General features: G+C 37.7%; 1 protein-coding gene across 5 annotated transcripts in view; it reads right to left on the reverse strand.

The window, feature by feature from the left end:
• Positions 1 to 5,036: 5,036 nt before the first annotated feature.
• Positions 5,037 to 24,028, reverse strand: part of LOC106089736 (potassium voltage-gated channel protein Shab) — a 666,380-nt gene continuing 647,388 nt past the window's right edge. For 3 of the 5 annotated variants that reach the window (XM_059360497.1, XM_059360502.1, XM_059360501.1), the window contains 3 exons: positions 15,864 to 16,057; positions 15,518 to 15,794; positions 5,037 to 5,687 (listed from right to left, as the gene is read on the reverse strand). In XM_059360497.1, the coding sequence (XP_059216480.1) occupies positions 5,512 to 5,687; positions 15,518 to 15,794; positions 15,864 to 16,057 (647 nt within the window). In that variant the 3' untranslated portion in view covers positions 5,037 to 5,511. Of the gene's footprint in view, positions 5,688 to 15,235; positions 15,383 to 15,517; positions 15,795 to 15,863; positions 16,058 to 24,028 lie in introns of all 5 variants that reach the window. The other 2 variants (XR_009396471.1, XM_059360498.1) reach the window with 2 other exon arrangements.

The raw sequence follows: 24,028 nt of genomic DNA on the forward strand, positions 1-24,028 counted from the left end.
TCGGACAATAAATACGCCTTTTATGGGCCCAAAACCTTAAATCGAGGGATCGGTCTATATGGCAGCTATATCCAAATGTGATCCGATCAGAGCCAAATGAAAGAAAGATATCGAAGGGCCTAAGACAACGCACTGTCTTGAATTTCAGCAAAATCGAATAATAATAGTGGCTTTTATGGGCTTAAGACCCTGAATCTGAGGATCGGTCTATATGGCAGCTAAAAACAAATTTGGACCGATCCGGGCCAAATTAACGAAGGATGTCGAAGGGCCTAACACAACTCACTGTCCCAAATTTCAGCAAAATCGGATAATAAATGTGTCTTTTATTGGCCTAAGACTCTAAATCGGCGGATCGGTCTATATGGGAGCTATATTAAGATATAGTCCGATATAGCTCATCTTCAAAGTTTCAGCTCAATATCTCTAGTTTTGAAGACTGTAGCGTGATTTCAACAGAAAGACGGACGGACATGTCTAGATCGTCTTAGATTTTTACGCTGATCAAGAATATATAGGGTCGGAAATGGATATTTCGATGTGTTGCAAACGGAATGACAAAATGAATATACCCCCATTCTTCGGTGGTGGGTATAAAAATATGTGGAGTTTCAAACCGCATTGAATTCTACATTTAACTTTACTCAATTCAATCCACATATTAAACATACTTAAATATTTTGTGAAAATGTAGAGCCTGAATTGCCGTTATAAGTTCGTAATTTTTCAGGGGAGTGCAGACAATGGTTTTATTTGATAAAAACCGAATAGAGCCGGAGATATGAGCCAGTTGAAATCAACTTGTATGAATTTAATTTGGAATTTGCCAATTCAAACACTACTGATACAATCACAAACTCATCAAATCAATTGGCACTTGAATATTGTTTTGTCGTGTAGATCAGATTGAAGTTTTGCATGCATTTCGCTCAATAAAGTGCAATGCGAAAGGAATGGACGGGTTTAATCCAAAATTTCTTAAATTATTGTTACCTAAATGTCCAACTTTTTGTTCACATATTTTTAATACAATACTAACAAAGTCATATTTCCCTGCTTCCTGGAAGTTTTCGAAAATAATACAACTTCCAAAAAAATAGCGATTTTCGATCAATTACAGTTTTACTTTTTTTGTCAAAGGTATTGGAGAAACTTAGCCAGACATTAACTGAACGCCAATTTGGATACAGTAGTTGTATTACTGTTCTCACTGACCTAGTTGAAGAAATAAAATACAAAATGTATGCAAATGGCATGCTTACTAGTTTTACTGGATCACAGTAAAGCATTCGATAAAGTTAACCAAAAATTTTTGCTCGAGAATCTAAGAAAATCGACAAGCAGATTTAGAGATCTAAATCTGCTTGTCGATTGTTATCAACATGCCTTTGTATAAGAACACAATCTGTATGCCATAATAATCTAACATCGAATATTATAACAGTACATAGAGGAGTGCCACAAGGGTCAATCTGGAACCCTCTGTTGTTAAGCATGTGTGTGAATGATTTACCCTCAATTTTACGTCACTGTGATGTTCACATTTGCGCCGATGACGTTCAATTGTATGCCAGCTCTCAAAGCAACAATACGGTCCAGTGTATTAATGATACGAATAATGATTTGCCAAATATACATATACATTTTAACAACACACAACAAAGTAAATGTTGTGCGCCCACACGCATCGGATGTAACAAATCTCGGTGTAATCTTTAACAAAAGCTAAAACTGGACTAACCATATTTAAAGAAATATTGTTAAGGCATATGGCATGTTAAGAAATCTATAGGCTGTACAAAACTCAACCCCACTGAATATATGAAGGCTTCTTGCACAAGACCTATTTGGTGCCAGTGCTCCTGTATGGAAATGAATTATTTACCAACTGTAACTGTGCTAATAAACGTTTGTAGACCGAAGCGTATAATAAACGTTTGTCGACCGAAGCGTATAATATCAAAGCTAGATACATCTTTCAAAAAAGTTGGCGAGAGAGAATATCATCATACTCGTATAAATTTTTGACTTGAGCTCCCAGAATTTACTCAATTTAGGCTTGCCTGTTCCACAGAGCAGGAAGTCGGGAAACCTCAAACTTATGAATGAATCAAAAAAAAAAACCAAAACCTGCCTGAATCTATATTCCATTCTCCACGAATCGAATTTCTCATGTTCTTTCAACAAATTGTCGTATGCAAATCAGGCGATTTCATTCCTGTTCCTTAGTGGAATGTTCATGGGGAAAAATTTGCATTTCACTTTACTACCAAACGTCTTTTATTTGCGTCCAATATTGTCCCCAGTGACCAATATGGGTTTATTGGTAACCACTGTACTTCCGAAGACTTTTAATTTGAGTCTAAAATTGTCCCGGTCGGCCAATATTTCTCTTTGCACACAGAAAACAGATTCGTTGCCTAAACCATTTTTTTGCCAACCGAATGCTGATGGTTCCACATACTACGAAGGTTCATAAACAGTTCGGTAGTGAGAACCAATATGGAAATTGTGGTTATTTATTATTGGTACCAAAAATAGTACTGTATGGAAAAATTAAAAGAGCAGATTTTTAACATTTTTGTATTATTTATGTTTCTTTATTTAAAGAATCCCAATATGTAAATATGCAAGAAGATAATATCTTTTCTACAATAAACAGAGAAATATCTAGCAGGGAACTGCAAATTGCTTTCTCGTGCCTTGGAGCTATTATAACAAAATGGATTACGCCAACATGAAGAAATAGCTGCATCAGGTCAATAACCAACAACTGAACTATGCAGGCTTATCCAATAAAGTTAGTGAGCTCCTCGTAAATAATATGTGCACGAATTGATATACAGACTTCTTTAACTTTTACGTAGTATAATTGTTAAAGTCCATACGGGACATTTACTTTTGCACTTATAAATAGTACAATACTTAGCACAGTGAAGAAACAACTTTAATGCTTTTCCGGGTGTAAATGACAATAATACATTCGGTTAAAGTAACTGATTGGTTGCAGTACTAACTAATACCTTGTTTCCACTTGGGGCAAATCTAGATTTGCGACATTCCCATACATTTTCAATGTGAGCAAATATACTTATTTGAGGAGATTTGCAGCAAATCTCCTTCCAAATTCAACTGTAACGCTGCGTTTGCATTGAATACCAGTTATTATTGGGATGTTTGGGCAGCACTTTTTCTTAACATCTGGCGATTTCTTATTGAAATTATAAAATTTTGTAGTAATTTAATAAAATCGTTTCACAAACTTAATTACTAACCGCAATGTGTATGCTGAACACAATAAAAATGCCAATCACTATAAAAACGCTGTCACAAACGTCACTGTTGACAAATAAAAACCCCATAAATCGAAGTGGGAACGGATTTTGGAGATTATCTCAAATCAAGTGGATTTAGGCTCTAGTGGGAACATGGTTTAAAACAGAAATTGTATGCATATGACTAAAATCGTAATTGAGCTAACTCTTTGTTTGTGCTCTGTTAGGAGTTTTCAGATAATAAGTAGTTGATACAACAACTAGAGGCAAAACAAATTAATTTTTTATGCAGATGATTGGCTCAACCAATAGATTGGTTAATAGACATCTTCATTTAATGCTTTCAATAGTATCTTAATCAAGTTAACTACTGAATTAATATTTGGTGCAGACAATTAAAAATTATTTACCATTATCATCAATTTATACCTATAATCGAATTCCAACCAATGATTTCTCTGGGTGTGGCGGTTTGTTCGAAGGTTGACGCGCCCCTCAAGTGGGCTTAAGCCACTTGTAAACAACCGATTCGTACTCTACATCCAAATATAAAACGTTTCATTATTATAACTTACATTTTTTTTGCATAATGTAAGTGCCCTCGCAGTCATAGAATTTACATTGCATTAAAATTGTTTTTGTTGTAAAATCGAAACGGCTTGGATTACCGACACAAAATTTTAACAGAAGGTGGAGACTGTCGTCATTTATCGATTCCTATTAAAAACTGAACATCCCAAAATTTGGCACTTACATCTTTTTGGAGGTAAGGGAATGCGCTAGGATTTCACTTTTTTAATAAATCCAATCAAAATCAAATAAAATAATGGAGGGCGCCTTATTTGAAAACATAATAGCAGAAATAATAGCAGAAAAATTGGAACAGTGAGACCATAGAAGTGTCATGTAAAATACCACAACAAAAACAACTTTTAAAATTATTTTACTTTATGTTGGGCTAAACCATGAGGAATAATCTAAAATTTTAGTTCCTTTAAATGTTTGCCTGCACTTCAATTATAGCAATCATTTGTTTACCTTAATATTTCAACCGACATCCAATCCTATTTTAAGATGCGAAAATGGGCAACATGTGCGACAACATACAAAAGCTTTCATGACTCTATTCAATGTTCACTTTAGTGCTGACCAGAGGTATGCCCTCCAGCCGCGAACTAAGTTCTCGAAACAATTTTAAATTATATTGCAATTATGACGTGTGTGTGTGTGTGATAGAGAGAGTGTATGTGTATAGATATATATATATGTATGTATATAAAATTTGTAAGTTTCTCTTTATATTTGCTTTAAAAAAATATGTTTGTTGCTCCTATTTGTTGTTGCATTTTTATCTAGCTGTTTCTGTAGTTTTTGGGCTGTTCTTATATGAAATAACCTGAAGCATTGCCTTAAGAAGAATTTTGAATAAATTGTTGCATTTGTTTGCTTAAATGGGCGTTTTTAAATAGACATAATATTTGTGTTAATTTGGTTTCTTGTTGTAAATATATATAGTTTGAAGGGTATCGATGCTTTGGTATGAATTTAATAAAAGTGTATATGTTCTGTCGGGTCTATATTTTAAGTAATGTTAATAAATAAACGTTCTTTGTCCTTTTTCATGATCAATCCCAGCTGTTGAAGACCCATTAGCAAAGGGGCCTCTGTATTTGACCTCGTTGTGAGGGATCTGTGAGAGTGTATATGTATATGACTATGTATACCTGTGTATAAATATTAGGATAAATATTTGTCTACTTTGCTTGACGGAGTTCATACATGTATAAAAAACAGTGAAGCTGTATAATATTTGAAAATTTATTTAAGATTGTTGTTTCGGCATTTCATTGGATTTGTTTTCATTTTACCGAGAAGCTTAACTACAAATTTTACATATTCCAGTTTGGATGGTTGGTTTTGTTTTTTGTTTTTCTTTTGTTAGGTTGCTAGTGGGATCTGTAGTAGGAATTGTATTAGTAGTAGTAGGTATAGTTATGGTGTATGTATGTGTATAAGTTTTTACAATAGTACTTGTTAGTTCCGGCTGTCTGTTGCTTAAAAAAATTATTCAGACTAAAATACTGTTCATTGCTTTTCAATATTCACATTCAGTTTGACAATTCAAATTGTGTGGGAGTGTGGGGCGGGAGTGGCGAGTATTGTACAGGGGCATATCCTCCTACTCCCTTGGATGTGGCTTTCTTTAATCCTTCCTGGACTTGCGGTTGATTAATTGCTACGTTTTTGAGCCGTTGGCCTCATCCTTCTCCTCGTTGCGCTCATTGGAGTTATCACGTTGCAGCAAGGAACGATTCTCATCACTGGAACCACCTGCATCACCGCTGCCATCGTTGCCACTGTCTGCTGCTTCACCACGCAAATTAACGTTCGATGTAAATGTTGTTTCAGAATCTGTGAAAAGGCATGACAAGAAAATTTGTTTTTAAATCGAATCTTTTCACTTCTATAAATTAAGTATATAGTGACTGTACTCTGTACTTTGATGTTTGCCAATTATGTTTACATTATTCTACTTAGATTCAATGCACATATACGGCTAAAAAGTAAACGCTATGTAGCTATCAAAAACGTATAACACATATTAGACTTCGTATGTTATTACTAACAAATCCACAGTTGCGTAAATTACAACAATTTTGAAAATAATACAGTGTTAAGTCCACTACCACGCATTAATTATTGCACAAACTGGAAATTGTCTGCGTCAATGCTTTCAAACAGTTCCCACCTAAATCATCTTGCATGATTAGATTACATGACGCTACAGGTGAATTTGTTGAATCCTGAACTTGAAAAAGTCCCTAAGAAGGACCAAAAATAAGTAAAAGCGTACTAAGTTCGGCCGGGCTGAATCCTATATACACTCCACCATGGATCAAATTTTTCGAGTTCTTTTCCCAGTATCTTTGTTGTGCTGTTCAGGCTACAGACCGATTCAGAACATATTTGACACCTATGTTGAAGGTCATGGGAGAAAACGCCAAATCGGATAATAATTGCGCCCTCTAGAGGCTCAAGAAGCCAAGATCCCAGATCGGTTTATATGACAGCTATATCAGGTTATGGACCGATTTGAACCATACTTAGTACAATTGTTGGACATAACATAACAAAACACGTCATGCCAAACTTCAGCTAAATCGGATAGGAATTACGCCCTCTAGAGGCTCAAGAAGTAAAATATGGGAGCTGTATCAGGCTATAGACCGATTCGGACCATATTTGATATGTTGAAGGTTACGGTAAAAGCCGTTGTTCAAAATTTCGCCAAATCGGATAGTAATTGCGTCCTCTAGAAGCTCAAGAAGTCAAGTCCCAGATTGGTTTATGTGACAGCTATATCAGGTTATGGATCGATTTCCACCAAAAATTGCTCACTTGTTGGAAGTGATACCGAAACACGTCGTGCCAAATTTCAGCCAAATCGGATAAGAACTGCGCCCTCTAGGGGCTCAAGAAGTCAAGACCGAAGATCGGTTTTAGGGCAGCTATATCAAAACATTTGATAATAAACTTTTGAATTTCCAGACTAACATCAAGGAAATATTTGGACTCAAGCCTGTTGTTAAAGGTTCTACTACAAGTTTGCGTCAATTAAGCGACAGGCTAAACGCTAATATAAGGGCTCTTGGAACAATGTGTAAAAAGGAAGAAATTGCTGATGGTCTTCTGGTTTGCTTGGTTATGTCGAAGTTGGATACGTCAACACAGGCTAAATGGGAAGAGGGACTCCAGAACGATCCACTACCGTCATGGTCTTCGATGACTAACTTCTTCGAACGAAGATGCCGAATGTTAGAAAACCTTGAGCATACGGTTACACAAAAGGTGCCCAACCAAACGGTAAATAAGAAAACAAATAATTTTTGCCGAAATTCCCTTGTTGCTTCTGGCACTGCGTGCCATATTTGCATCCTTCGCGATGGTAAAGACAATATTATTACAAGCTGTTCTCATTTTTATACCCACCACCGAAGGATGGGGGTATATTCATTTTGTCATTCCGTTTGCAACACATCGAAATATCCATTTCCGACCCTATAAAGTATATATATTCTTGATCAGCGTAAAAATCTAAGACGGTCTAGACATGTCCGTCCGTCTGTCTGTTGAAATCACGCTACAGTCTTCAAAAATAGAGAAATTTTGCACAGAGTATTTTTTTGTCCATAAGCAGGTTAAGTTCGAAGATGATCGGATTATATCTTGATATAGCCCCCATATAGACCGATCCGCCGATTTAGGGTTTTTAGCCCATAAAAGCCACATTTATTATCCGATTTTGCTGAAATTTGGGACAGTGACTTCTGTTAGGGCCTTCGACACCCTTCGTCAATTTGCCCCAGATCGGTCCAGATTTGGATATAGCTGCCATATAGACCGATCCTTAGATTTAGGATCTTAGGCGCCTTAAAGCCACATTTATTATCCGATTTTACTTAAATTTGGGACAGTGAATTGTCTTAGGCACTTCGATATACTTCGTCAATTTGGCTCAGATCGGTCCAGATTTGGATATAGCTGCCATATAGACCGATCCTCCGATTTAGGGTCTTAGGCCCATAAAAGCCACATTTATTATCCGATTTTACTGAAATTTAAGACAGTGAGATGTGTTAGGCCCCTCAACATCCTTCGTCAATTTGGTCCAGATCGGTCCAGATTTGGATATAGCTGTTATATAGACCGATCCTCCGATTGAGGGTCTTAGGCCCATACAAGGCGCATTTATTGTCCGATGTCGCCGCAATTTGGGACAGTGAGTTGTGTTGGGCCCTCTGACATCCTTTTTCAATTTCACTCAGATCGATCAATATTTGGATATAGCTGCCATATAGACCGATATCTCGATTTTAAGTCTTGGTCCCAAAAAAGACGCATTTATAATCCGATTTAACTGAAATTTCACACATTGACTTATGTTAGGCTTTTCGACATGTTGTATGTGGTTCAGATCAGTTTATTTTTAGATATAGCTACTAAAAAGACCAATATTTTGTTATACATAACTGAGCATTGACTTGTACTTATTAGTATTTGGTCCTAATCGGATCATATTTCGATATAACTGCTATGGAACAAAAAGTATGGCCAAACTTAACGCCTTTTTACTTGTTTAAAATCTTTCGGCATCTTTGCGTCATTAGGAAGCAAAAAAGTTTGACCTTTGCCTTAATTGTCTGAGGAAAGGTCACCGATTATCGAAATGTAAATCAGGCACCTGTCGTCATTGCTCCATAAAACACAATTCGTTGCTACATATGGATAATAGTTCTGAAACGACCCCATCTATTGAAAACTATGCTGAAACGAAAGCCTCAGCCTCTCTAACAGGCAGTGAAGTGTTGTTGGCTACTGCTATTGTTTTAGTGAGTAATAAGTTTGGTGCTTTCATTGCCTGTCGGGCAATTTTAGATTCAGGGTCTCAGCTTAATTTCGTCACAACTCGTTTTGCTACTCAAGCACAGCTCAGAGTAAATTTGTCCCAGATTATAATATCAGGAATTGGGGAAGGTAGTTTGGTAGCAGACAAATCAACCGAGCTTGTCATAAAATCTTGCCATAATGAATATTCCACTTCGTTTGTTGCAGTGGTCATTCCTGCGATAACAGAATATCAGCCCAATTCGAATATCAATTTGAATAACTTTAATATTCCCACCAACGTCAAATTGGCAGACCCAGATTTCTATAAACGTGGAAGAATTGACATTTTAATCGGGGCTGGCCCATTTTTTTGAATTGATGAGCGTGGGCCAAATAAGATGTGGATACAATTCTCCAATTTTGCAAAAAACTTAACTAGGCTGGGTGGTATCGGGGGAGGCTCTACCCCATCGAAGTCATGTTCATTGGCAATTGCATGCAAGTCTAATTCTGATTCAAATAAAGAATCTCTGGTGGATTTGGTGAAAAGTTTTTGGGAAGTAGAACATAACTTCGAAGACAGCTCAAGACGATCAGACAAAGATAACTTTTTAGAAAGTCATTTCAAACAGTATACTACGAGACTTGACTCTGGTTAATACTCCGTCGCCTTACCTAAAAAGGAAAATATTTCTAGTCTTGGCGAATCTTATAATTGCGCTTTTAATAGATTTATGAATCTAGAAAAAAAACCTCAATAGACAGCCAAAACTCAAAGAGAAATATGTTGCATTTATAGATGATTACCTCAAATTAGGACATATGCCGCTTATCACAAGTCTCCCAAAATCAATTAAACTAAACACCGTAACATATGGTACAAAGCCTGCAGCATTCCTTGCAATATGAGCAATGCACTAGCTCTCTATGGACAAAGGAAGCTCCCTTCCAATCGGCACAGACATAATAAGGCGCGACTTTTACGTCGATGATTTAATATCTGGCGGTGATTCGATCAGAGAAGTGATCGAAATCAGAAAGCAAGTGACAGAGCTTTTAAGTCGTGGTAATTTTGATATAAGGAAATGGTGTACTAACGATTGGTCTGCTTTGGATGGAGTACCAATCGCTGATCGAGAAACGTTTTTGGAGTTCCACGATGGCACCGATATAACCGATGGGTTTAGTGCGGGATCCAAAATCTGACAATTTCATCTTTACACTGTCGCACATTTTGGACTCTAAACCAATAACAAAAAGAACTGTTTTATCTACCATCGCCGGTTTATATGACCTCCTTGGTCTAGTTGGCCCTGTAATCACTAAAGCAAAGATTTTTATGCAAAGTCTATGGAAAGACAAACTCGAGTGGGACGAAAGCTTGCAGCAGATTTTACATTCGGTTTGGCAGCATTACATATCATCTTTTTCTTTTGTTGATATTTATGTATTCCCAAGATTTGTTTCAATTTCAGGCTCGACAATCCAAATACACGGGACATGTGTGTACATAAGTTCAGAGATAAAGGGTGATTTTTTTGAGGTTAGGATTTTCATGCATTAGTATTTGACAGATCACGTGGGATTTCAGACATGGTGTCAAAGAGAAAGATGCTCAGTATGCTTTGACATTTCATCATGAATAGACTTACTAACGAGCAACGCTTGCAAATCATTGAATTTTATTACCAAAATCAGTGTTCGGTTCGAAATGTGTTCATTCACCGTAACGTTGCGTCCAACAGCATCTTTGAAAAAATACGGTCCAATGATTCCACCAGCGTACAAACCACACCAAACAGTGCATTTTTCGGGATGCATGGGCAGTTCTTGAACGGCTTCTGGTTGCTCTTCACTCCAAATGCGGCAATTTTGCTTATTTACGTAGCCATTCAACCAGAAATGAGCCTCATCGCTGAACAAAATTTGTCGATTCACTGAAAATGATTTCACTGAAAATGATTCACTGAAAATGATTTGGAAGCGTTGCTCGTTAGTAAGTCTATTCATGATGAAATGTCAAAGCATACTGAGCATCTTTCTCTTTGACACCATGTCTGAAATCCCACGTGATCTGTCAAATACTAATGCATGAAAATCCTAACCTCAAAAAAATCACCCTTTACAAGAGGAAGTAAAAGTAAATCTACTGTGCTCCAAATCTCGAGTGGCACCCTTAAAGGTTCTAACAGTACCAAAGCTTGAGTTGTCGGCAGCAGCGGTTCTTGCAGATCTGCTTGAATCAATTTCAAATACACTTGGAAAGCACATATAATACCACTGTTGGTCGGACTCTATGGTCGTTTTGTCGTGGTTTCAAGAGGAATCATCAAATTACAACATTTTCGTCACCAACAGAGTAAATCGTATACAAAAGTTAACAGAACATATGCTTTGGCATCATATTCCAACAGCAAACTACCCTGCCGACATTTTATCGAGAGGAGCCACGCCAGAAGAACTTCTTAGATGTAGTCTCTGGAAGGAAGGACCTAATTTTTTATACAAAAATCAGGAAGCTTGGCCAAATCGGAGGTAAGAAATCGGCAACCAAGAAAGTGCTATGTGTGCATATATGTGTGCTTCACAACAAAATTGGTTTTGGTTTCTGACCTATCGACATCATCTTTCCTTTCATCACTCAAGAGGTTTATTTCAATTCGTGGTAAGCCTAAAACCATTTGGTCCGATAACGCCACAAATTTTGTTTGGGGCCAAAAATGAGTTGGCTGAATTAAGGCAGCTATATTTTGACAAAACCCAGTTTCAAAAAATCCACAATCAATGCACGGAAGATGGAATAATTTGGAAATTCATTCCACCCCCATCGCCGCACTTCGGTGGCCTTTGGGAAGCCGCAGTTAAGTCGGCCAAGTACCACTTTAATAGAGCTGGGGGCCAATGTATTTTAACCTTCGATGAATTGCGAACTTTGGTATGCCAAATATCTGCTATTCTTAACTCTCGCCCTTTATGTCCGATTACGGAGGATCCAAATGACTTGGAAGTGCTGACTTCAGGCCATTTTTTAGCTAACGAGCTTCTCAGAACCAGATATTACAGACCTTAACATAAATATTTTAAACAGATGGCAAAAAGTTTGTAATATGCAACAAATTTTTTGGAAAAAATGGAGCAATTCCTACTTAACTCTATTGCAGCAACGATTGAAGTGAAAATCATCGAAAAACAAAATTTCTATTGGAGCAATGGTGCTTTTGGAAGACGAAAACCTTTCACCCCTGAAATGGCAAATGGGTCGAATAGTGGACACTGTAGCTGGGAAAGATGGTGTTGTGCAAGTTGTCTTGGTAAAAACTTCGAATGGAAGCTCGCGTCGACCAGAGGCAAAATTAGCGATACTGCCTATTGGAAATGAGAATGTTGAAAGTCATGGACTTCCAACGGGGGGAGGATGTTCAGAGAAGCCGCTGTGCCAGTCAAAGTAGTAGAACAACCAGTAGCAGCAAACACAACTGCATAGATTAAGGCAGCGACTGCATTTTAATCGTCACCAACCACTCGCCCACGCATATGTTCGTACATCGATATGTGTATGACTTACCATGCATTGATATGTACATCGATCTGTGTATGGCTAGCTGAGCATTTTTATGTATCTCGATCTGTGTATGGTTTGCTGTGTGTTTATATGTACGTCGATCTGTGTATGTTTTATCTATGCGTCTGGAGTTTGGAAACGTACATATTAACATCATTAAGGGCCATAAAAACCCAGCGGTCTCACTTAAAATTTATATGAAAATTTTTTGCATATTTTTTGCATGCACAAAAGAAATTGATTTTTTAAATTTTGTTCAGTTGCTACGCAGAAGTCAAATAAATCAATCGATTTCGATCGCAACAATTTGAAGTCTTTGTATACCCTCCACCATAGGATGGGGGGTATACTAATTTCGTCATTCTGTTTGTAACTACTCGAAATATTCGTCTGAGACCCCATAAAGTATATTCTTGATCGTCGCGACATTTTATGTCGATCTAACCATGTCCGTCTGTCGAATGCACGCTAACTTCCGAAGGAGTAAAGCTAGCCGCTTGAAATTTTGCACAAATACTTCTTATTAGTGTAGGTCGGTTGGTATTGTAAATGGGTCATATCGGTCTATGTTTTGATAAAGCTGCCATATAAACCGATCTTGGGTCTTGACTTCTTGAGCCTCTAGATTGCGCAATTCCTATCCGAATGGGATGAAATTTTGCACGACGTGTTTAGTTATGATATCCAACAACTGTGCCACGAATGGTTCAAATCGGTTCATAACCTGATATAGCTTTCATATAAACGGATCTGGGGACTTGACTTCTAGAGCTTCTAGAGGGCGCAATTCCTATCCGATTTGGCAGAAATTTAGCATGACGTATTTTATTCTTACTATGTCAAATAAGGTTCAAATCGGTTCATAACCCGATATAGCTGCCATATAAACCGATCTGGGATCTTGACTTCTTGAGCCTCTAGAGGTCGCAATTATTATCCGATTTGCATGAAATTTTGTACGACGAATTCCCTCATGACCATGAACATACGTGTTTATTATGGTCTGAATCGGTCTATAGCCCGATACAGCTCCCATATAAATCGATGTCTCTATTTTACTTCTTGAGCCCCCAAAGGGCGCAATTCTTATTCGAATTGGCTGACATTTTACACAGGTCTCCAAAATATAATTTAACTGTGGCCCAAACCGGACCATATCTTGATATCGCTCTAATAGCAGAGCAAATCTTTTCTTATATCCTTTTTTGCCTAAGAAGAGATGCGGGAAAAGAACTCGACAAATGCGCTCCATGGTGGAAAGGGCTAGAAAGGCAACTCTTGCACTTGCACAGTGCGGATTACACATTGGCTAAGCCGCTTTTTGATAAAAAATACTATATCTAAATATATCTAATAGAACCGATTGGAACTACAATATCCCTGGTACAAGAAGTTACATAGACCATAGAAGGATTATTTAAAAACTAGACGAGCAGGTGGTTGGGGTGTACTCTGAAGATCTACGACTGGTCATATCGAGAAGGTTACCCGACCACTGTAGTGTGTATCAAGCGGAGATCCTTGCAATTAAAGAAGTGGTGGAATGGCTAAGATAGAATTTCATAACAACTATTGGAATGAATATCTTCTCAAACTGAAAGGCAGTCATTAATTCCCTGGAAAACGTATTTCTGAATTCAAATACTGCCACTGTGGGTAACATGTATCTTCTGGTGAAAAGACAACTTCCGAACAAAATAAAAAATTTTAATCAAAATATCGAAGCAACTCGCCGAAATTTTTAATCAAATAACTGAATAGCCCAACCTTACAATAAGGCAAAGATATTCGCACAGAAAAATCTAAGTGTTTTTCTTTTTTGGTAACCAATACAAATGGAGGCCACCGTGGCGCAGAGGTTAGGCGGGCGCTATGACGCCGAACTCAAATCCCGGTGTGAACACCAGGAAAAATTTTTCAGCGGTGGTTATCCCCTTACAAATGCTGACGACATTTGAAAGGTATCCATCTAAGCACACGGTTTGAATTCTGCATTAAAAAGGAGGCCCCACATCATTGAGTTAAAACGTGAAAATATGAGAAGTTTGCCCCTGTTCTTTAATGGAAAGTTCATGGGCAAATTTTCAATTTACAATACAAAGTTTAACTTTTGTTTTATTATAAGGTCGCCGCCGATGAGTAACGACTACATTTTTTCATTAAAAACATTTCAATTATTTTTATCCATTTCACAGTTACATAATGATTTTGGGAATTTTTGGATTTCGAACAAAAATTTATATGAAATTTTCGCTAAACACAAAATTGTTAAGTTTTTTCGATAAAGACAAAATTTCTATAAATTTTTCTCTAAATACAAATTTTTGTTTTTAGTTGTGGTCAAAAAAATAGTTGCGCTAGCTATAGATAGACAGGCTTCCCTTAATAAATGAATTGAACTTTTTATAAAGAAATTTGTTATTTGGTTTCATTACACATTTCGATGGAATGCTCTGGTAATCGAATAATGTAAAAATCCTCATTTGACTATGTTCTAATTATGTTTAAAACTGCATCAAATAAAGATAGTAATCAAGTAATCCAAAAGATGAAATAAAAGCAAAGTCTACTCCTGTCCAAAATATAAATGAATCTAATCTTGGTCTCATCGGTTCTCTGACTCTCATTTATGACTTATTGCAAAGCACTTCACTTAACACTGCTTATTTTCGTCATTTAGCCTCTTAGCCATTTGTAATAACCAGTAAAACAAATTTGACAAATAACTAGTTTTAAGATACATCAAAGTTTATATGGTAGATGTTAAGAGAGAATTATTATCGATACAATGGATCAATTGGTAAATTTATCACAGAATTATGTGTGTATGTACATAGCTTAAGCTCAAATGATATCTTGGAAATGGAATGGGAATGGGGCTTGCGATGTGGCAAATAATGGATGCTATAATTCAAGAGTGCGGAGCAACTAAAAAACGAGTGCAAGTAAGTCATTTACGGTGCATATTTACATCATTGCATTTAAGTGGAATAGTTAGATCAACACATACAACATAAGGTACCACCAAACATTATTCGTTTCCACAAAAACATAACCAAGATATTGTAGAATATTCACAGACGGGCAGAGAGATATGTGGAGATAGGAAACATGCTTCATAGATGGTTTCGGTGTTAAAATGCGGCATCAAAAATGACTGAAGAATGTAAGGAACGAATGAGCATTCAAATAGTTTGGTTGAAATCGGAAAAAGATTTAGATCGATATTAAATTGATTGTATTCTGGATGGGACCAAACTGTTGCGTATGTGCTATTGATGCGAATATTTACCTAAACTACTGTCTCTATTCGTTGAGTCGTAACGGCTGCTGTCGCCCGACAAGTGGGAGGCGGCTCCTGCACGTGAAAGAACCGGCTTGACCTGTCGTAGGGCCTGCTCTTCCGCTGGGTAGCGTGGTGTTTGGAATTTCGTCGGCTTCGATTGTAGTGTTGCTGGGCCTGAGCGTTGCTGCATTAGGGTTCGATGCCTAAGGGGTGGTGGGGATATTGACTTAGCTAAAACTGAATGAGGTAATTTATTCGGTGAGTAATCACTGCCCGATTCGCCCTGTTAACGGAACAATGAAGGAATTATTTGGAGGCAACATGTTTTGGCATTCTGCAATATAATACTTACCATCACGGTGCCATTGTCGGAGACACCGGAACCAGACATGTTGTCCGCCAAGAGACGTTCACTTTCGGGATCCGCCAGAACTCGCGACACATCTGATTTGTTTTTCAGTATTGACTTTGATCTCCGATGGTGCTCCAAATTCGGTGATGCATCTATTGATTCTATCGATGAGGAATGTTTACTTTCAAATTTGGCTAAATAATTACAAGCAAGCAAAAACAACACCAACGTATATACATACATATATAGTATATAGAGGCAATTCCAGTAAATAATACATAGATACAAACATTACAATTAAAAGAAAATCGTTATATACACAAGGTACATTTATTCAAAAATGAATAAATAGATAAACACATAAATAGAAGGAAGAAAATCATAAGATATCGTATTGTTGCATCTTGACGCACAACCTAACGAGATTGTCGTGTGCTCATGTGTCAAATAAAATTTTTTACTTATGTTGAGATAGAGAGAGAACGGTAACGCGACTTTGGTAGAGCTACATCAAGTAAATTTTATCATCCAACTATACTGTTTATCGTCCAACTATGCTGTTCTTGGGAAGTTACTTAATTTTCTTGGATTTCATGTCCTTTTTTTACAATAAAAGTTTTTTTTTTACACCATAGAAAAGTTCAAGAAAACCGGGCTCCAAATCTTAATCAGCTGGTGAATTGACACTGACGCATTTAAATTGACCACAATGATCCCAAATAAACTTCACCATAAAAACAATAAGTAAAATTATAATGGTTGAAAATGGAAAAACAAAAAGCCTTATTTTTAAAATAGGCAGAAAATGTGTTGCTGTAAAAGCATAGACTGGTTTCCTAGATCGCGATTTCGTCTGGCACCACAACCAAACTCATCAGTAGGATCTGTTACACTGGGCACATGTTTTTTACAGCAAACTAAATGCAAATCCGTGAATTTTTATAATAAAGCATTGCAATGCCAAAGACGGTGGAAATCACACTATCCAACACAGATCAATTCTGTTATGACAACGTTGCCGAATACGAACTAATTCAGGAAATAACTAAAAAAGAGGTTTAAACCTCTGTAAAAATTCGAGAGCAATTATGTTTCCATATGTTCGTTCGGACATGCCAATAAAAGGCCGATTTGTTGCCATGTCCGATATGAACCGATTTGAACCATACTGAACACAGTAGTTGGAAGTGATACCAAAGCACTATGTGCACAATTTCAGTCAGATCCGATCTTAAATCTGCATCGGACAGCACTCATGTAAATTGCAAATTTGTCCATTAAAATTGCATTAAGGAATAGGGGCTCAGCGGTTCTCTCATATAAATGAGTGAGAGATGATTGTACATGGCATAGCATACCTTACAAATGTCGCCAGCATTGGGAGGGTATAGCCACTGTTCAAAATGTCCTCCTGATGTTCTTACCAAGACCTGAACCCAGGAATTCAGTTTCGTTAGCGGAAATGCTAACTTCTGAGCTACAGTGACCTCCAACAGCACTTTTTGGAATCAGAAAAGTATCCCCACTGATCCCTAATGGAATGCCTAGGATAAATTAGCATTTGCATCTACCAAGTATTAAGTGCTATTTTAATAAGAGTTTTGTATTCACAAAGCATTGCGTGGGGTAAAAAGTAATTAAAAAACAAGTAAAAGCGTGCTAAGTTCGGCCGGGCCGAGTCTTATATACCCTCCACCATGGATCGCATTTGTCGAGTTATTTTCCCGGCATCTCTTCTTAGGCAAAAAAGGATATAAGAAAAGAGTTGCTCTGCTATTAAAACGATATCAAGATGGACCATATCTTGAGGTTCGGACCACAATTAAATTATATGTTGGAGACCTGTGTAAAATTTCCGCCAATTCGTATAAGAATTGCGCCCCTTGGGGCTCACGAAGTAAAATAGAGAGAACGATTTATATGGGATCTGTATCGGGCTATAGACCGATTCAGACCATAATAAACACGTTTGTTGATGGTCATGAGAGGATCCGTCGTACAAAATTTCAGGCATATCGGATAATAATTGCGACTTCTAGGGGCAAGAAGTCAAGATCCCAGATCGGTTTATATAGAAACTATATCAGGTTATGAACCGATTTGAACCTTATTTGACACAGTTGTTAAAAGTAAAAATAAAATACGTCATGCAAAATTTCAGCCAAATCGGATAGGAATTGCGCCCTCTAGTAGCTCAAGAAGTCAAATCCCCAGATCTGTTTATATGACAGCTATATCAGGTTATGAACCGATTTCAACCATACTTGGCACAGATGTTGGATATCGTAGCGAAATACTTCGTGCAAAAATTCATTCAAATCGGATAAGAATTGTGCCCTCTAGAGGCTCAAGAAGTCAAGACCCAAGATCGGTTTATATGGCAGCTATATCAGGTTATGAACCGATTTAAACCATACTTGGCATAGTTGTTGGGTATCATAACAAAACACGCCGTGCGAAATTCCATTCCAATCGGATAAGAATTGCGCCCTCTAGAGGCTCAAGAAGTCAAGACCCCAGATCGGTTTATATGGCAGCTATATCAGGTTATAAACCGAATTGAACCATACTTGGCACAGATGTTGGGTATCATAACAAAACACGTTGTGCGAAATTCCATTCTAATCGGATAAGAATTGCGCCCTCTAGAGGCTCAAGAAGTCAACACCCAAGATCGGTTTATATGGCAGCTATATCAGATTATGGACCGATTTGAACCATACTCGGCACAGTTGTTGGATATCATAACAAAACACGTCGTGCAAAATTTCATTCTGATCGGATAAGAATTGCGCACGCTAGAGGCTCAAGAAGTCAACACCCAAGATCGGTTTATATGGCAGCTATATCAGATTATGGACCGATTTGAACCATACTCGGCACAGTTGTTGGATATCATAACAAAACACGTCGTGCAAAATTTCATCTCAATCGGATAAGAATTGCGCACTCTAGAGGCTCAAGAAGTCAAGACCCAAGATCGGTTTATATGGCAGCTATATCAAAACATGGACCGATATGGCCCATTTACAATACCAACTGACCTACACTAATAAGAAGTATTTGTGCAAAATTTCAAGCGTCTAGCTTTACTCCTTCGGAAGTTAGCGTGCTTTCGACAGACAGACGGACGGACAGACGGACGGACATGGCTAGATCGACACAAAATGTCGCGACGATCAAGAATATATATACTTTATGGGGTCTCAGACGAATATTTCGAGTAGTTACAAACAGAATGACGAAATTAGTATACCCCCCATCTTATGGTGGAGGGTATAATAAGTAAAAAGGCATTAAGTTCGGCCGGGCCGAACTTTGGATACCCACCACCTCGGGTATATATGTAAACCGCCTTTCATCAAAATTCGGTGAAAAATTCATAACTTATGTCCCATATCAGTTATATTAAAATATGTTCCGATTTGGACCAAATACAAAATGTCGAAAAGCCTAACATAAGACTTTGTCAAATTTCAGTGATATCGGATTATAAATGCGAATTTTATGGGGCCAAGACTTTAAATCGCGATATCGGTCTACATAGCAGCTATATCCAAATCTGGACCGATTTGGGCCAAGTTGCATAAAAATGTCGAAGAGCCTAACATAAAGCACTGTCTCAAATTTCAGCGACATCAGACAATAAATGCGTCTTTTATGGCCCCAAAACCTAAAACCTAGATATCGGTCTATATGGCAGCTATATCCAAATCTGGACCGATCTGTGAGATATTGCAAAAGTATGTCTAGGGGCTTAATTTAACTCACTGTCCCGAATTTCAGCGACATCAGACAAGAAATGAGCATTTTATGGGCCCAAAACCTTAAATCAGGAAATCGGTCTATATGGCAGCTATATCCAAATCTGAACCGATCTGGGCCAAATTGAAGACAGATGTCGAAGGGCATAAGAAAACTCACTGTCCCAAACTTCAGCAAAATCGGATAATAAATGTGGCTTTTGTGAGCCTAAGACCCGAAATCGGAGGATCGGTCTATATGGCAGCTATATCCAAATCTGCACCGATCTAGGCAAAATTAAGGCAGGAAGTCGGAGGGCCTAACACAACTCCCTGTCTCAAATTTCAGCAAAATTGGATAATATATGTGGCTTTTGTGGGCTTAAGACCCTAAATCGGAGGATCGGTCTATATGGCAGCTATATCCAAATATGGACCGATATGAGCCAAATTGACGAAGGATGTCAAAGGGCCCAACACAACTCACTGTCCCAAATTTCAACAAAATCGGATAATAAATGTGGCTTTTATGGGCTTAAGACCCTAAATCGGAGGATCGGTCTATATGGGGGCTATATCAAGATATAGTCCTATATAGCCCATCTTCGAACTTAACCTGCTTATGAACAAAAAAAGAATCTGTGCAAAGTTTCAGCTCAATATCTCTATTTTTAAAGACTGTAGCGTGATTTCAACAGACAGACGGATAGACGGACAGACATGTCTAGATCGTCTTAGATTTTTACGCTGATCAAGAATATATATACTTTATAGGGTCGGAAATGGATATTTCGATGTGTTGCAAACGGAATGACAAAATGAATATACCCCCATCCTTCGGTGGTGGGTATAACAAGTAAGAGCGTGCTAAGTTCGGCCGGGCCAAATCTTATATACCCTCCACCAGGGATCACATTTGTCGAATTCTATGCCCGGTATCTCCTTTTAGGAAAATAGAGAGAATTGAATATGAACTGTTATGCTATTAAAATTATATCAAGTTAAAGTCCGATTCGGTCCATAAACGAATGCTGAACATTGTGTAATATTTCCGTCCATTTGAATAAGAATTGCAACTTGCAGGAGCTCAAGAAGCAAAATCGCGAGATCGTTTTATATGAGCGCTGTATCAAGCTATTGATCGATTCAGATCATTCAGAATTTCTGCCAAATCGGATGAGAATTGCCCCCTCTAGGACTCAAAAAGTCAAGATCCCAGATCGGTTTATATGGCAGCTATATCAGGTTTTGTATTGATTTGCGCCATACCAATCACAGTTATTGGAAGTCATACCAAAAACAGTATGTGCAAAATTTCAGCCAAATCGGATGAGAATTGCGCGCTCTATTGGCTCAAAAAGTCACGATCCAAGATCGGTTTATATAACAGCTATACATATATAACAGCTATACATACAAACATAGTAGTTGGAAGTGATACCAAAACACTATGTGCACAATTTCAGTCAAATCCGACGAGAATTGCGTCCTCTAAAGGCTCAGGAAGTCAAGACCAAAGATCGGTTTATATGGCAGCTATATGAGGTTATGGACTGATTTGAACCATACTTGGCACAAATGTTGGATATAATAACGAAACACGTCGTGCAAAATTTCATTCCAATCGGATAAGAATTGCACACTCTAGAGACTCAAGAAGTCAAGAACAAGATCGGTTTATGTGGCAGCTATATCAAAACACGGACCAGTATGGTCCATTTACAATCCCAACCGACCTACACTACTTAGAAGTATTTGTGCAAAATTTCCAGCGGCTAGCTTTACTCCTTCGAATGTAATTTTGCTTTCGACAGACAGACGGACGGACGGACAGGCGGACGGAACCTGCCTTTACCTGACATACGTTGGAGTTTGTTTACGATAAAAGTACGTGCTTTTTGCGATAAATTCTTGCAAGAATTTGTGACAAATATAAAGTTGTTTACCCTGACAATACCTTTCATTCTTGATATACAGAACATTTTATTCGGGGTTTCAACTAATTTTGCACAATACAATAGGATGGGGGTATACTAACTTCGTCATTCTGTTTGTAACTCCTCGAAATATTCGTCTAAGACCCCATGAGGTATATATATTCTTGAACGTCGTCACATTTTAAGTCGAACTAGCCCTGTCCGTCCGTCCGTCCGTCCGACTGTCTGTCGAAAGCACGCTAACTTTCGAAGGAGTAAAATTTTGCACAAATACTTCTTATTAGTATAGGCTATATCGGTTCATGTTTTGATATAGCTGCCATATATACCGATCTGGGGTCTTGACTTCTTGAGCCACCAGAGGACGCAATTATTATCCGATTTGACTGACATTTTGAATGAGATGTTTTGTTATGACTTTCAACATCTGTGCCAAGAATAGTCCATAACCTAATATAGCTACCATATAAACCGATCTGGGGTTTTGACTTCTTGAGCCTCTAGAATGTGTAATTACTATCCAAATTGCCCTGAAACAGCATCGGGAGTAGAGTATAGCCTGAAACAGCACAACAGAGATACCGGAAAGAGAATTCGATAAATTTGATCCATGGTGGAGGGTATATAAGATTCGGCCCGGCAGAATTTAGCACGCTTTTCCACAATACTTAGCACAGTTGTTGAAAGTCATACCAAAACACGTCATGCCAAATTTCAGCCAAATCGGATAAGAATTACGCACTCTAGAGGCTCAAGAAGTCAACATCCAAGATCGATTTATACGGCAGCTTTATCAAAACATGGAGCGATATGGCGCATTTACAATACCAACCGACTTACTCTAATAAAAAGTATTTGTGCAAAATTTTAAGCTGCTTACTTTACTCCTTCGAAAGTAAGCGTGCTTTCGACAGACAGACGGACGGACGGATCAAGATTATATGCACTTTATGGGGTATTAGACGAATATTTCCAGGATTTACAAACAGAATGACGAAATTAGTATACCTCCATTCTATGGTGGAGGGTATAACAATTAAGAAAGGCAAGAGCCTACCTACTAAAGGCGGATCACACTACGTTATACCCTACACCACAGGAACTACGTACTCCTTTTAATATATATAACCTATTTAATTTGGCGGCTACCGTAGCGCAGAAGTAAGCGTGTCCGCCCATGACGCTGAACGCCTGGGCTCGAATCCTGGCGAGACCATCATAAAATTTGCAGCGGTGGTTATATCCCCTAATGCTGGCGACAATTGTGAGGTACTATGCCATGTAAAAACTTCTCCTCAAAAGAGGAGAAGGCCCTTACCATTGAGCTTAAACTTGAATCGGACTGCACTCATTAATATGTGAGAAATTTGCCCCTGTTCCTTAAAGAAATGTTCATGGGCAAATTTTCATTTGCAACCTATGTCTAAATATAGACATACTTTAATTTTGAATGGCTATTGAAATATCGAATAGAACCTTTTTAGATTTTCTTACGATTGTGGCTATTCCAGTCTCGAAAGCATATATCTGCTAAAATATATATATGGGAGCTATACGTAAATCTGGACCGATTTGTATGAAACTGTGCACACATGTTGGGACGTCAAATGAAACACCTCATGCAAAATTTTATAAAGACCGTAACAAAATTGTTGCTACTACCCTGCAAAACTAGGTAAGCGTATATCATTGCCCACTTGAATACCAGTAATCAAAATCTCATTACTCGTAGGATTACCTAAGATTATAAAATAACGAGTTACTTGTAATGAGTTAAATAATTCTGTTAAGTCTTAAAGCAAAATCAGTAGTTTTTATACCCACCACCAAAGGATAGGGGGAATATTCATTTTGTCATTCTGTTTGCAACACATCGAAATATCAATTTCCGACCCTATAAAGCATATATATTTTTGATCGTCGTATACATCTAAGACAATCAAGTCATGTCCGTCCGAATGTTTGTTGAAATCGCGCTACAGTCTTTAAAAGAGATTTTGTGCTGAAACTTTGCACATATTCTTGTTTTGTCCATACACGCAAAAAAAGTTTGGAAAATTTTTACGGCAAACAAAATACTTTTGTCATGTTTTGCTTTAATTGTAACCGTGTAACGTTTCGCTTCAACATATCAAACGTTAGCCATAAACGTGGTATTACTGAATGTAACTATGTGTATCTTAAACCCCTTAACAGATTCGTCTTCGGTTGAAGGACCTTCCTTTTGTTGTAAATCCAAAAACTTCTTAGCTGCAATAGTACTTCGATGCCGCAAACGATTATTCGTGTACCGTAGGAATAATTATTCTCTTGTGTATCTCTTGCTGGAGAAGGTGAGTATTTGAGCGTATAAACTAGTAGTTGGCAAAATACTCTATCTATTGCACGTTATATACGTATACAAGAAAATAATCCAAAACTTGCAAATAATTGCAATTATGTGCTAGTCACTGGTATAGACACATTTTTACACACAACATATTTT

The sequence above is a fragment of the Stomoxys calcitrans genome, chromosome 1 (genome assembly GCF_963082655.1).
Source record: "Stomoxys calcitrans chromosome 1, idStoCalc2.1, whole genome shotgun sequence".
NCBI lineage: Eukaryota > Metazoa > Arthropoda > Insecta > Diptera > Muscidae > Stomoxys > Stomoxys calcitrans.